Consider the following 12,844-nt stretch of genomic DNA (forward strand, 5'->3'; position numbering starts at 1 on the left):
AATAAACACAATGGAATGTGGTAGCTTGAACAGAGGTTATTATTAAACATAGAATTAAGAATTGGAAAAAGTAACATGTCTTTAAAAGCAGTCAAACTGGTCTGTAGCTACAGGTCCAGGTATAATTGATTGAAATGTGTAATTCGTTATGCATTCCCCCAAACTGTCCCTATTTAGGAGGGGTATTCCCTATTTTGGGTCCAAATCCTTCTGTCCCACTTTGCTTACCTAATGTCTCTATTTTCTAGGAGTTCCATATTGTTGTGTCTGTGAGCCCCTCCCCACAGCTTTAAACTAATAAATGTGTTTAGAAATCAGTCTGTGTAAATAAGATACATTGTTATTGTTGCAGAGCAAATTTTAGTTACATAAAATGTTATTTGTAAATCACTTATCATTTCTCAAAAAAGCCTTGCCCCAGGCTACACCCCCACTCACACCCATAACATTGATGTGTCACTTTGTCCACTTGAAATGTTGACTTGTGTTATGGATCAGAAAAGGAAATATATATTTACAGGGGGGTTGCAATATAAATAGTATGAACATCACAAAGACATCCATCTAATTCATACCTAAAGAACCTCTAAAGTCACCCAGGCCACTTCATCCCTCCCAGCCAACCCAATTTTCAGGTCCTGTCACGCCATTCTGACCAGGGAACTGTCCCCAATAAGCATAACACGAATGCATCATAAGACATGCTTGTGCTATGTTCAGGGCAATAGCACCCTGCAGAGTGCACTGAAGCAGGAACTGCTCTCCATGGGCCGGACAGGCAAACTGACATACATTCATGCCAGGCTGTGCTGCCAGTTGAATGGACGGACCCGGCCCCATTTCCCCCTCCCACCTGCATCCCGATTCTCAGGATGCCAGAGTTACTTGGTGTTTCCATAATATTTTTTTTTATATTTTGCAAATTACATCATAATCCAGATCAGGGAAGGCAAAGCCAGGGAAAATATTGCAAATTAAGAGGAAAAATGGAAACATAGCTTGTCATTTATCAAAAAGAGTTGCAGTCGCTTTCACATTTGCAAAGTTTAGTGCAAATGCGCCATTTTACTATGTATAAAACTTTGATTCCACTTAAAGTGGGGATTTTCATTGGGGGTATATCTACAAAATTGTAAAATATATATTTTTTTCAGTATAATGTTTCTTTTATGTTAATAGAAAAAAAGATGCATTTGCAACCTGAAAGATTTTTTAGTCCTTAAGAATTACCAGCATTAACAGTTAAGTTTTGCCTACACTCACAATCCATGAGTACCTTCTGCTTCCTTGTTAGTTTTGTGTAGTATACCACTCAGGAGCAGCACAGGAGATAGCTTCATGTGGTAACATACCCTATATACCTATCCAGTAGGCTAGTCTAAATCATGGATTGTCCATAGGCTTGTGGAACATGGAGATTATTTGTTCTATTGTAAGGTTTATGTCTATCTTCTTTCCTATAACATGCTACACAATTGTTTTATTATGGGTCACTCTAAGCACCATAACCACGTAATCTTACTGTAGTGGTTGTGGTGCAAAAACTATAGGTGCAGTCCATCTGTTTTTTGGCATACTATTTTTGAGCAGTTTGATAAAAACAACCAAAATACTCCTCGCTATTATCCTAGAGATAATGGAGAACTTTAGCCACGGAGAGTGTATTAAAAACTACCAAAACGTGTTATCTACTGCTGCTATAAAGACAAAAATAAGCAATAAGTTCAGTTTTATTGTTAAGGGGATCTGAGATGCTGTCTGTTTTTGAAAACCAGCAATGTTAATATTTTGTAATGTCCACGCTTACTAGATGCTGTCAGCCAGACAGCCACTATGGGCATTCAACACATAGAGATTCAGTTATTGGATCTATTTGACATGCAGTGTCAGCATGCAAAAAAAACCCAAAAGGGACATCTTTGGTAATGGTCTGGTGACCTGAAGCTGTCTTTTGCACTTGCCGCCATCTTTGCTCTGTGCATTCTCTTCAGCTCCTGGCTTCATCCGCCAGGAAACATGCCAGTGTTGTAGTCTCATGCATGCGCAAGAGTACATCACTTTGGTCTATGGAGTATGGAGGATCCCATGAGAGTTTCTGTAGATGTGACGGCTGCTAGGATTTGAAAAAAGTTGATCTCAGCAATTTTTATGTTTTTATTGTTCATACTTTGTCTTCTGGTTTCTTGGGTAAGTATTTCATAGAGATTATATTTACGAAATACTGAACAGCTACAAAGCCACTTTAAGCTATATATTTAAAATATTCTCCAACTAATATCTTAATAAGCGATATAACTCTAATTCCCTAATCTCCGTATGATAATGATGATGAGATTTAACTCTCTTCTGCAATACCAAGGAGAGTCTTGTGGCTATACGGACTCAGGGCCAGCATTTGGGGTGTGCGAGTTGTGCGGTTGCACAGAGCGCCAAAGCAGCAGGGGGTGCCATGTGGCCAACACAGCCAGGGCCGCCATCAGAAATTGTTTGGGCCCCTGACAAAGCACAAGGTCTGGGCCCCCCCAATCCCTCCCTCCCGGGCCCGCCCACGCCCTACCTAGTCCGCTCACAATGATGCAGGACTGAATGTGGTGTGTATAGTGGAAGTGAATTAGAATGTGTGTAATGGATGTAGTGTTTGTGTGTATAAGATACTGTTTGTGCAGTGAATGCAGAGTGTGTGTTTGTGTAGCGGATGCAGTGTGTATAGTGAACGCAGAGTGTATTTGAGTAGTGGATGTAGTGTGTGTACAGTGATGTAGTGTGTATTTGTGTAGTGGATGTAGTGTTTGTATGTACTAGATGAAATGTGTTTAGTGGATGCAGTGTCTGTAGTGGATGTAGTGTGTGTATTAGACGCAGTGTCTGTGTATAGTGAATGCAGAGTGTTTCAATTTATGTAATGTGTGTACTGTGAATACTGGATGTTTGTGTAGTGGATGCTGTGTGTACAGTTAATGCAGAGTGTATGTTAGTGTAGTTAATGCAGAGTGTGTGTCAGTATAGTAAATCCAGAGTGTGTGCATAGTTTAGTGAATGCAGAGTGTGTGTTAGTGTGTAATGAATGCAGATTGTGTGTTAGTGTGTAGTGAATGCAGAGTGTGTGTTAGTGTAATGAATGTAGTGTGTGTGTTAGTGCAGTGAATGCAGAGTGTGTGTTAGTGTAATGAATGTAGTGTGTGTGTTAGTGCAGTGAAAGCAGAGTGTGTGTAAATTTGTAGTGAATGCAGAGTGTGTGTTAATGTGTAGTGAATGTAGAGAGTGTGTGAGTGTGTAGCGGATGCAGAGTGTGTGTTAGTGTGTAGCGGATGCCGAGTGTTAATGTGTAGTGAATGCAGAGAGTGTGTTAGTGTGTAGCGGATGCAGAGTGTGTGTTAGTGTAGCAGATGCAGAGTGTGTGTTAGTGTAGTGAATGCAGAGTGTGTTAATGTGTAGCGAATGCAGAGTGTGTGTCAGTATAGTGGATGCAGTGAGTGTGTTAGTGTGTAGTCTATGCAGAGTGTATGTTGTATTAGTGTATGCAGTGTGTGTATTGTATTAGTGTATTAGTGTATGCAGTGTGTCTGTGTGTTGTATTAGTGTATGCAGTGTGTGTGTTAGTGTATGCAGTGTGTGTGTTGTGTTAGTGTATTCAGTGTGTGTGTGTGCGTGTTAGTGTATGCAGTGTGTGTGTTAGTGTATGCAGAGTGTGTGTTGTGTTAGTGTATGCAGTGTGTGTGTTGTGTTAGTGTATGCAGTGTGTGTGTTGTGTTAGTGTATGCAGTGTGTGTTGTGTTAGAGTATGCAGTGTGTGTTGTGTTAGTGTATGCAGTGTGTGTTGTGTTAGTGTATGCAGTGTGTGTGTTGTGATAGTGTATTCAGAGTGTGTGTTGTGTTAGTGTATGCAGTGTGTTGTGTTAGTGTATGCAGTGTGTGTGTGTGTTGTGTTAGTGTATGCAGTGTGTGTGTTTTGTTAGTGTATACAAAGTGTGTGTTGTGTTAGTGTATGCAGTGTGTGTGTGTGTTGTTAGTGTATGCAGTGTGTGTGTTGTGTTAGTGTATGCAGAGTGTGTGTTGTGTTAGTGTATGCAGTGTGTGTGTTAGTGTATGCAGTGTGTGTGTTGTGTTAGTGTATGCAGTGTGTGTGTTGTGTTAGTGTATGCAGTGTGTGTGTTGTGTTAGTGTATGCAGTGTGTGTGTGTTGTGTTAGTGTATGCAGTGTGTGTGTTGTGTTAGTGTATGCAGTGTGTGTGTGTGTTATGTTAGTGTATGCAGTGTGTGTGTGTTGTGTTCGTGTATGCAGTGTGTGTGTGTGTGTTGTATTAGTGTATGTGTGTGTGTGTGTGTGTTGTGTTAGTGTATGCAGTGTGTGTGTTGTGTTAGTGTATGCAGTGGGTGTGTGTGTGTGTTGTGTTAGTGTATGCAGTGTGTGTGTGTGTAAATGTGCAATGTGTAAACTAAATGTGCTTACCTTTGTCCAGGGAGGGGGGAGATTCCATCCCTGGTGGTCCGGTGGGGGGGTGCGACTCCCTGTTACCGCAGTCCGCAGAGGGGGTCCAGGCACACACAGCTTCTCCTCTCTTCTCTCTTCTAATAACTCTCGCGAGACCCGGTTGCCATGGCAATGCTCCGCGGGTCTCGCGAGAGTTCTTAGCAGAGAGGAGAAGAGGAGAAGCTATGTGTGCCTGGGCCCCCTCTGCGGACTGTGGTAACAGGGAGCTGGGGGCCCGCGGCTGCACACATAGATAGCGATATTCGCTATCTATGTGTGCAGGGAAAGAAAGTGGGGCCCAGGACTGCCAGAGCAGAGAATCTGCTGCCTGGTAAGTGAGTCCATCTACCACTATAGTGCCCCCATCTACCCCTATAGTGCCCCCATCTGCACCTATAGTGCCCCTGCTCCCCCTATCTTACCCCTATAGTTCCTCTGCTCCCCCTATAGTGCCCCTGCTCCCCCCATCTACCCCTACAGTGCCCCCATCTACCCTGATAGTGCCCCTGTTCCCCCATCTACCCCTATAGTGCACCTGCTCCCCCTATTGTGCCCCTGTTCCCCATCTACAACAATAGGGGCCCCCATCTACCACTATAGTGCCCCTGCTCCCCAAATAACCCTATAGTGCCCCTGCTCCCCATCTACCCCTGTAGTGCCCCTGCTCTTCCATCTACCCCTATAGTGCCCCTTCTCCCCATCTACCCCTGTTCATCATCTACCCCTATAGTGCACCTGCTCCCCAACTGCCCCTATAGTGCCCCCATCTCCCTCTATAGTGCCACTGCTCCCCATCTACCCCTATAGTGCACCTGCTCCCCATCTACCCCTATAATGCTCCTTCTCCCCATCTACCCCTATAGTGCCCCTGTTCCCCATCTACACTTATAGCACCCCCTATCTACCCCTATAGTGCCCCTGCTCCCCCTATCGTGCCCCTGTTTCCCATCTACACCTATAGAGCCCCCCATCTAGCCCTATAGTGCCCCTGCTCCCCCAACTACCCCTATAGTGCCCCTGCTTCCCATCTACCCCCAACTGCCCCTATAGTGCCCCCATCTACCCCGATAGTGCCCCTGCTCCCCATCTACCCCTATAGTGCAACTGCTCCCCATCTACCGCTATAATGCCCCTTCTCCCCATCTACCCCTATAGTGCCCCTGTTCCCCATCTACACTTATAGTGCCCCCATCTACCCCTATAGTGCCCATGCTCTCCATCTACCCCTATAGTGCCCCTGTTCCCCCATCTACACTTATAGTGCCCCATATCTACCCCTATAGTGCCCCTGCTCCCACACCTACCCCTGTAGTGTCCATGCTTCCCATCTACCCCTATAGTGCCACTGCTCCCCATCTACCCCTAAAGTGCCCCTGCTCCCTATCTAACCCTATTTGCTATGCTACCCCGTCTACCCCTATAGTGCCTCTGTTCCCCCATCTTCCCCATAGTGCCTCCCCATCTACCCCTATAGTTCCCCTGCTCCCCATCTACTCCTATAGTGCCCCTGCTCCCCCATCTACCCCTATAGTGCCCCATCTACCCCTATATTGCCATTGTTCCCCGTCGACCCTAGTGCACCTGCTCCCCCCATATACTGCTATAGTGCCCCTGCTCCCCATCTACCCCAGTGCCCCTGCTACCCCTATCTACTGCTATAGTGCGCCTGCTCTCCATCTACCCCAATGCCCGTGCTCCCCTCATCTACTGCTATAGTGCGCCTGCTCCCCATCTACCCCAATGCCCCTGCTCCCCTCATCTGCTGCTATAGTGCCCTTTCTCCCCCAATCTACTGCTACAGTGCTTCCCTTATCTACTGTTATAGTGACCTTGCTCCCCATCTACCCCAGTGCCCCCTCTCCCACATGTACTGCTATAGTGCCCCATCTACCCCAGTGCACCTGCTCCCCCCATATACTGCTATAGCGCCCCTGCTCCCCATCTACCCCAGTGCCCCTGCTACCCCTATCTACTGCTATAGTGCGCCTGCTCTCCATCTAACCCAATGCCCGTGCTCCCCTCATCTACTGCTATAGTGCGCCTGCTCCCCATCTACCCCAATGCCCCTGCTCCCCTCATCTGCTGCTATAGTGCCCTTTCTCCCCCAATCTACTGCTACAGTGCCCCTGTTAACCCATCTGCTGCTACAGTGCTCCTTCTCCCCATTTGCCACAGTGACCCTAATCCTCCATCTACTTCAACATTGCCCCTGTTCCCCCCTCCAGCCTATAATGGAAAGATGTAACTGTCTGTAAATGTAACACATATATTAGACACAGTCAATACACCGATCACAAATATGGCACACAGCCAACACATCACACAATCACGTCTGACACACACATGATAAATGTAGCTGTCTTCCGAGTTCTGGCCAATCAGAATGTTGCTGCGGATTACCACAGGAAAGCTCTGATACTGTAAGTGCCTGAGCTCATGAGACAGTTACTGATGATCTGCACCCAGTGAAGGCACCGACCAGATTCCCAGCATGCCCTCCTCCATGCAAGGTAATGCAAGGTAATGACAGGGAAGCGGGGATAAATATTTGTTTGTCTTTAATTTATTAAATCCCCTATACACAAGGATGGGGGGGGGGGGGGGGGGGAGTGGCACTGTTAAGATTTTTCGCACAAGGCGCCTAAAGGCCTGCCCTGTACGGACTTAGCATTACTTGCAACTTAGTTGGAGTGATCATTTGTGGGTTGTTTTTTTTTCTTCTTTTTCTTGGCTTTGATTTATGTGCCCTCTTTTACTGTTAAAAAAGTGAGTTTAAAATATATATCAACATCCTTGTTGTTTTATTATTGATGCTACAATGCATGACATGTCAATTATATTGCCATTGTGTGCATTGTAGCATTGTAAAGCGTTACCGAATCTGTTGGCGCTATATAAATGGCAATAACTATAATAATAATTAGATCTTACATTCACAATAAAAAAAATGCTTAAAAAAACCCAAACAAAAACATACTGATATACTTTGTCCAAAATCTTAAAACTCCTTTCTCAACCCCATTTGGCGTTCATTCACCAACCAGCGAGTAGTAAAGAACCGAAAACCAAATTGCCAACTTTTAGCCAAGTTAAAAAACAAAAAGACTTTAAAAGAAGATTGTCTGTAAACCATGTTTAACTCAGCTGTGATATCTCCACAAACTGACTGTTAGTTATGGAGACACCCAGCTCCACAGCAGAGGCTCCTGCTCCCTCACTGTGCACAGTTCCTCTGTTTAGTGAATAAGCCCCTCTGGCCCTACAAGGTGGATGAGAAGGTAAATAATTCCAGCCAATCACAGACTGGCCCCGTGACGTCACACCGGCACACTGCCTGAGTCCGTTATCACCCAATCGTTCAAACTCGCAGCCCACCAATCAGCATTCGCGCGACGTTTCCTGTGACAGAGGTAACAGCGCGAGCTAGCCAATCACGAGGCGCCTTAGAGCGTGCATGCCACTGTCGGACCAATAGCGGGCGCAGTGACATATCTCCGCTGGCTGTCCAATCAGAGGCCGCCTTATGTTTTGGCTCGAGTTTTTGAATACGGTTGATGGCCGCGGCTGCGGTCCTTGGTCTCTGTGTAGCCGGGCGCTGTGTGTGCGCGTGCGTGTCTGATAATAACGCTTAGTTACTAACATAGAGACCTGGGATTGGGAGAGCCGCGATACGGAGCACGGGAGCGGTAATTATCGGGAACCTGCAGCGGGCTGGTGACAGGGGGGGGATGGGTGGAGTAACCTGTTATAATACCTGCTTCCCCCAGGGAAATGGCTGTTATTTACATAGAAATAGCTAGAGATCGGCTGGGTACCGGGGCCGCCAGGTGTGCACCCCACAGGCCTTCCTCATACAGTGCATGCACACACTGCTCCCCACAGCTTACACTAACTACTTAAATACTGTATGCTGAATTTAATATACTGTGTGTGTGTGTGTGTATATACATTACACTAGAATGTGACCGCACTCCAGGGACATCAATATAATTTAAGTAAAACCTTAACATTTATTTCATTCTGTCTATTAAAATGTTGACTTTTTAGTTTCTTTGAAAAACTTTCACCAGAGTAGAACGGTATTTTTTTTTGTTTGTATTTTCCCCCCCCGAAAAAAAATGAAATGTCGACGTTTTAATAGACACAATGTTAAAATGTAAGTTATGGCTTTATTTTTAAACTGCTATTGAAGACCCTGGCTTGCGGTCCTGTTATTGTGTATTTTGTGCCGACCACCACTGGTCATTACACATTTATACCCTGGAGTGCAGGTTCTGTGACTTTGTAGTAGGACCACCTTTTCCATTATCTATCTATCCACACACAAAATTGATGGGAGTTGCACTCCAGCTTTCCTCCAGTGTCTGCCCGGTGCTCAGCTGCACAAATGTATAACGTTCAAAAAAGCCAGCACTCAAGGACTTCTGTTTACAAAAAGTAAATGCCTTTTATTCCATTTTAGACCCTTTGACACACTGGAATAAAAGGTTTTTAATTTTTGTAAACAGAAGTCCTTGAGTGCTGGCTTTTTTGAACGTTATATATATATATATATATATATATATATATATATATATATATATATATATAATGAAAAATCCTGCAATTCACCCATGTTTTCACGTTTATTTAGCCTAAAATGCTATTCACGTGGAATTCCCAAGAAATAACATTCTTTGTCTTCCAGATTACAAGTTATGCAGAACTAAATACTTGTATTTGAAGGAGGTATTAATATATATATATATATATATATTTTTTTATTTGAATGAGCACTTGAAAGCTCTTTAAAGTATATCCAAATCATAACAAATTCTGTACATTGTGTCGGCAAAAATGCTTGTAAATGTGTAGACAAAGATTTATTCTCTATTTCAGGTATTTTTACCTTCTCAGGCTTTAGTGATATGGTATGACTTCATCTAAGGGTGTGTTGAGCAATCTCCCTGCCCACAAAAAAACCAAACCCCAGACAGGTTAAAGTAAGAATTCAAAGGAAAAATGTCTGCTATTTTTACAGTTCAGCTTCTCTGGCCTTAACATTGAAATCCATTTAGATTTCTCACTTTGGCTGGAATTTACAGCATGGGAGAGCTAGAGTGGTATGTGACAAATTATGTTTTATAACAAGACTGGCAAAAAAGTAAACCACCAGATGTTGCAGGACCACATCTTCCATTATTCTCTAGCAATATTATGGCTCTGCTAGCATCATGCACTTGATGTACTTGCAGTTCTGCAAAAGCTGGGGATCTGCCTTTTGGCTGCCCTGTTTCATTATATTTTTCAATGTGGAGGTGTGTCTAAACAGTTGCACCGGATGGACTGCTCTGACCTCTGAGACCATTATTACAATAAAGTAAACTTTTAGAGATTAATCTAAATATTCAGCATCTATATTTCAATAACGTCCCAGAGACTTAAGAAGCCAGCACGAGCTTCCTGGTTTTTTAAAAAAAATGCATTTTAATGGTAAAGCCATCATTTAGAAAACACTGTAAAATTAAACATGATGCCAAAAAAGTCACTTACAGAGGAGTGTTTAGGAAATTAACATCTCTCCCAGCTCCACCCAGCATTGATGCCAATACAAAACAACTTTTTTTTCTTTTTTTCCTGGCCTCTTAAATGCATAAACTGCTCTTAGACAAACTGACAAGTTACTGTGCAGGTTCTGCCTCTGCGCATTTATATACCTAGCACTACACTGAATTCCTACCTAGTCAATGATAAATACATTGTTACACTAGTTTTAAGCATCCTGAACCTCACAGTATGGATAAATGTGTGAATTTTGCTTTCATATACCTGAGGTTTCAGTATATTGAGATTCCATGCATCTTCAAATATTTTCCTTATTTATTTCTTTACTTTTGTACACAAATACTGATCTTTTATTTTATACTATTATGTCAAACATTTGTTGAACACAAAACTAGACTGAAATAATACTGGAATATTTAGTCCTATGTACTGCACTCTACACTAAAACATCTTTGGGATCAAGTAACGAATTATTGTGAAATACACATTTTATTATGAATCTGTACATAATTCATAACACACCATATTTTAGTTGTCGTACATGAATATATACTTTACTCTACAGCGGGAAAAAAATCACCATGAATGAAAACAGCATTCTGATACCTGCTGCAAACAAAAGCATTCTCGCAGATTCTTCTGTCTTTGACTCTAAAATCAATGAAACCTCAAAAGAAAACCTGTTTGCTGGTTCTGCAGAAAATGATGGTAAGATTATAAAAGCCTTTCCTCAATTTCACCTTGCTTGCATTCCAAAAAAAATGCTTCTAAATGTTTTTGTACATTAATTTATATGGATTTTTGGGCTTCATGGGTACAGCTTCTCTCGTTATTGCCAAAATCTTTTCAAGCAGTTTCACAAAAATTGAGGATTTCTCAATGTCCCTCAGAAATATGCCTTTAAATTCCTTAGAGATAGAAAATAATTTGCTTTAATTTTTCCTAAAATCGTCTTGACTTTTTCTTTCTATCCTGAATGACCTATCTTGTTTCATTTTGTCTTTAATCTATGTAGAAGAAATGCCTCAAATTGAAACCAGAGTGATTCTGGTGGAAGATGCTGGGAAAGATGACGATCTGTTAAAAGCTTTGGAGGTATTGTTTTCCATTTGATTTTTTTTTTTTTTTTTATTATTTTTTTTAAAAAAATATATTTTTTATACATGGCTTTGTTTTGCTTCATCTAAGTTTTCCTTTCCACAGACAGTTAAAGTAATGGAAGTTCCTGTTATAAAGATAAAGGAAAATTGTACAGAGAAATCCAGAGACTCATTTATTAAAAGCATTGTAAATATGGTATGGTAAATCATTCATACCAATTTTGCATGAGAGCACTTCACAAACCACTCTTGAAATGGTGCCACTAACTTCTCTGTCTTAAACTCTGCTTACAATTTGCTACATGCAGAAAACATTCATCATTTTAACACCCTTTGCTCAGTCACTTAAACTTTTTATGTTTGTGTAATTTGTTTGGTAGCTACTCTTTTGAGGGACTTGTGTTATTGTACTTTTCTATGGTGAAGGAATGGTTGTTGTTCGTCTTCCAGATCAAACACTACTATATATATTATTATTTTTTTCTTGGTGGCTGGCTCTCATGAAATCATATATGAACACTGTATAAGTTTAAATATACATGGTTTTGTTCTTACACATTGAGTTATGCATCAGGAAAACAAATCAAATTAAATGCTCAGCACATGTTTACTTGTTATAAGGCCTCTTTTTGATAGTTGTAGAGTAAAAATTTCAATAATGGTACACAGTTGCCTATAAATAAAACACAAAAAATCACTATTTTGTAGATTTACCCCAATAAAAACATGTATGTATATAGATTTTGGCACTTTTGTAAATTACCCCCTCTCCCCGACTGTCAGACACCCAGCCTTTTTTTGCTTCCTTGTTTGTTTAGCTCAGTGGGGCTAAACTCAAGTGGCAGTGAACTCAGAGCAGCTGCCTTGCAAAGACTAATTGTTGAGCTAGTTTGATAGGACAGCACCAGAAAGTCTTGGCTGGGGTAGAAAAGCAGGGCCTGCAAATGCTTCAGACAAGAGATTTGCAGCTTTTGGAAGATCTTTTTAGATATACACTAATGGAAAAAGAATTGCATAATTAAAATGCATGTTTTCATTTGGAGTGCATCCACTAGACAGTGATTTATATTCTTGTTGTATTTGAGCAGTGTAGTATCCCTTTAAAATGAAACATTCTGGTGAAAGTCCTCAGTTGACTTAACATCTTTATGAAAGCTATACAGCTCTCTAATTACATCAGGATGAAATAATTGTATTTTATTTTTTTTTAGATGAAAGAAATATCCTCATTTATCAAAGTAATCATATAAGTGCAAAATAGAATTGCCAGGTCAGACTACCTGCTCATGCATGTGGCATCCAAATTATAATTTTTTCCCCTTTCCCCCCTTAGTTCTTCAAATCACTTTACAGGCAAGCTCTGTCAACAGTGTCAGACAGACTTGAGCACACTTGCAGTGTGAAGTGATAATTGCTCACGCTTTTCTGTTTTAAGACTGTAAAGCTTATATGAGAGCATCCAGCAGTTCTGAATGGCTGCCCTACAGCCCTTCACCTTAGTTTGTATGCACTGGGCTGACACATTTTTTTCTTGTGTATGTTGTCCATGATGCTACTTGTATCAGACATGCCCACCAGTCACACTTCCGCCATCTTCTGATACAAGACCTGTCCATGTTAACAGATATGCAACAAAATGCATCTAGTGTTGAAAGTGTTCAGGGTTTATTTTTTTTGGGGGGGGGGGGGGGGGGGGGGAGAGGAGGAGGGGGTGAGGGTTGGTTTAAAA

General features: G+C 42.1%; 1 protein-coding gene across 3 annotated transcripts in view; it reads left to right on the forward strand.

Annotated features, from left to right (window-relative positions):
• Positions 1–10,596: 10,596 nt before the first annotated feature.
• Positions 10,597–12,844, forward strand: part of ECT2 (epithelial cell transforming 2) — a 43,180-nt gene continuing 40,932 nt past the window's right edge. For 2 of the 3 annotated variants that reach the window (XM_063441046.1, XM_063441045.1), the window contains exons 1-3: positions 10,597–10,723; positions 11,031–11,110; positions 11,219–11,311. In XM_063441046.1, coding sequence (XP_063297116.1) covers positions 10,597–10,723; positions 11,031–11,110; positions 11,219–11,311 — 300 coding nt within the window. The remainder of the gene's footprint in view (positions 10,724–11,030; positions 11,111–11,218; positions 11,312–12,844) is intronic. The other variant, XM_063441047.1, reaches the window with a different exon arrangement.

The sequence above is a fragment of the Pelobates fuscus genome, chromosome 2 (genome assembly GCF_036172605.1).
Source record: "Pelobates fuscus isolate aPelFus1 chromosome 2, aPelFus1.pri, whole genome shotgun sequence".
NCBI classification, from domain to species: domain Eukaryota; kingdom Metazoa; phylum Chordata; class Amphibia; order Anura; family Pelobatidae; genus Pelobates; species Pelobates fuscus.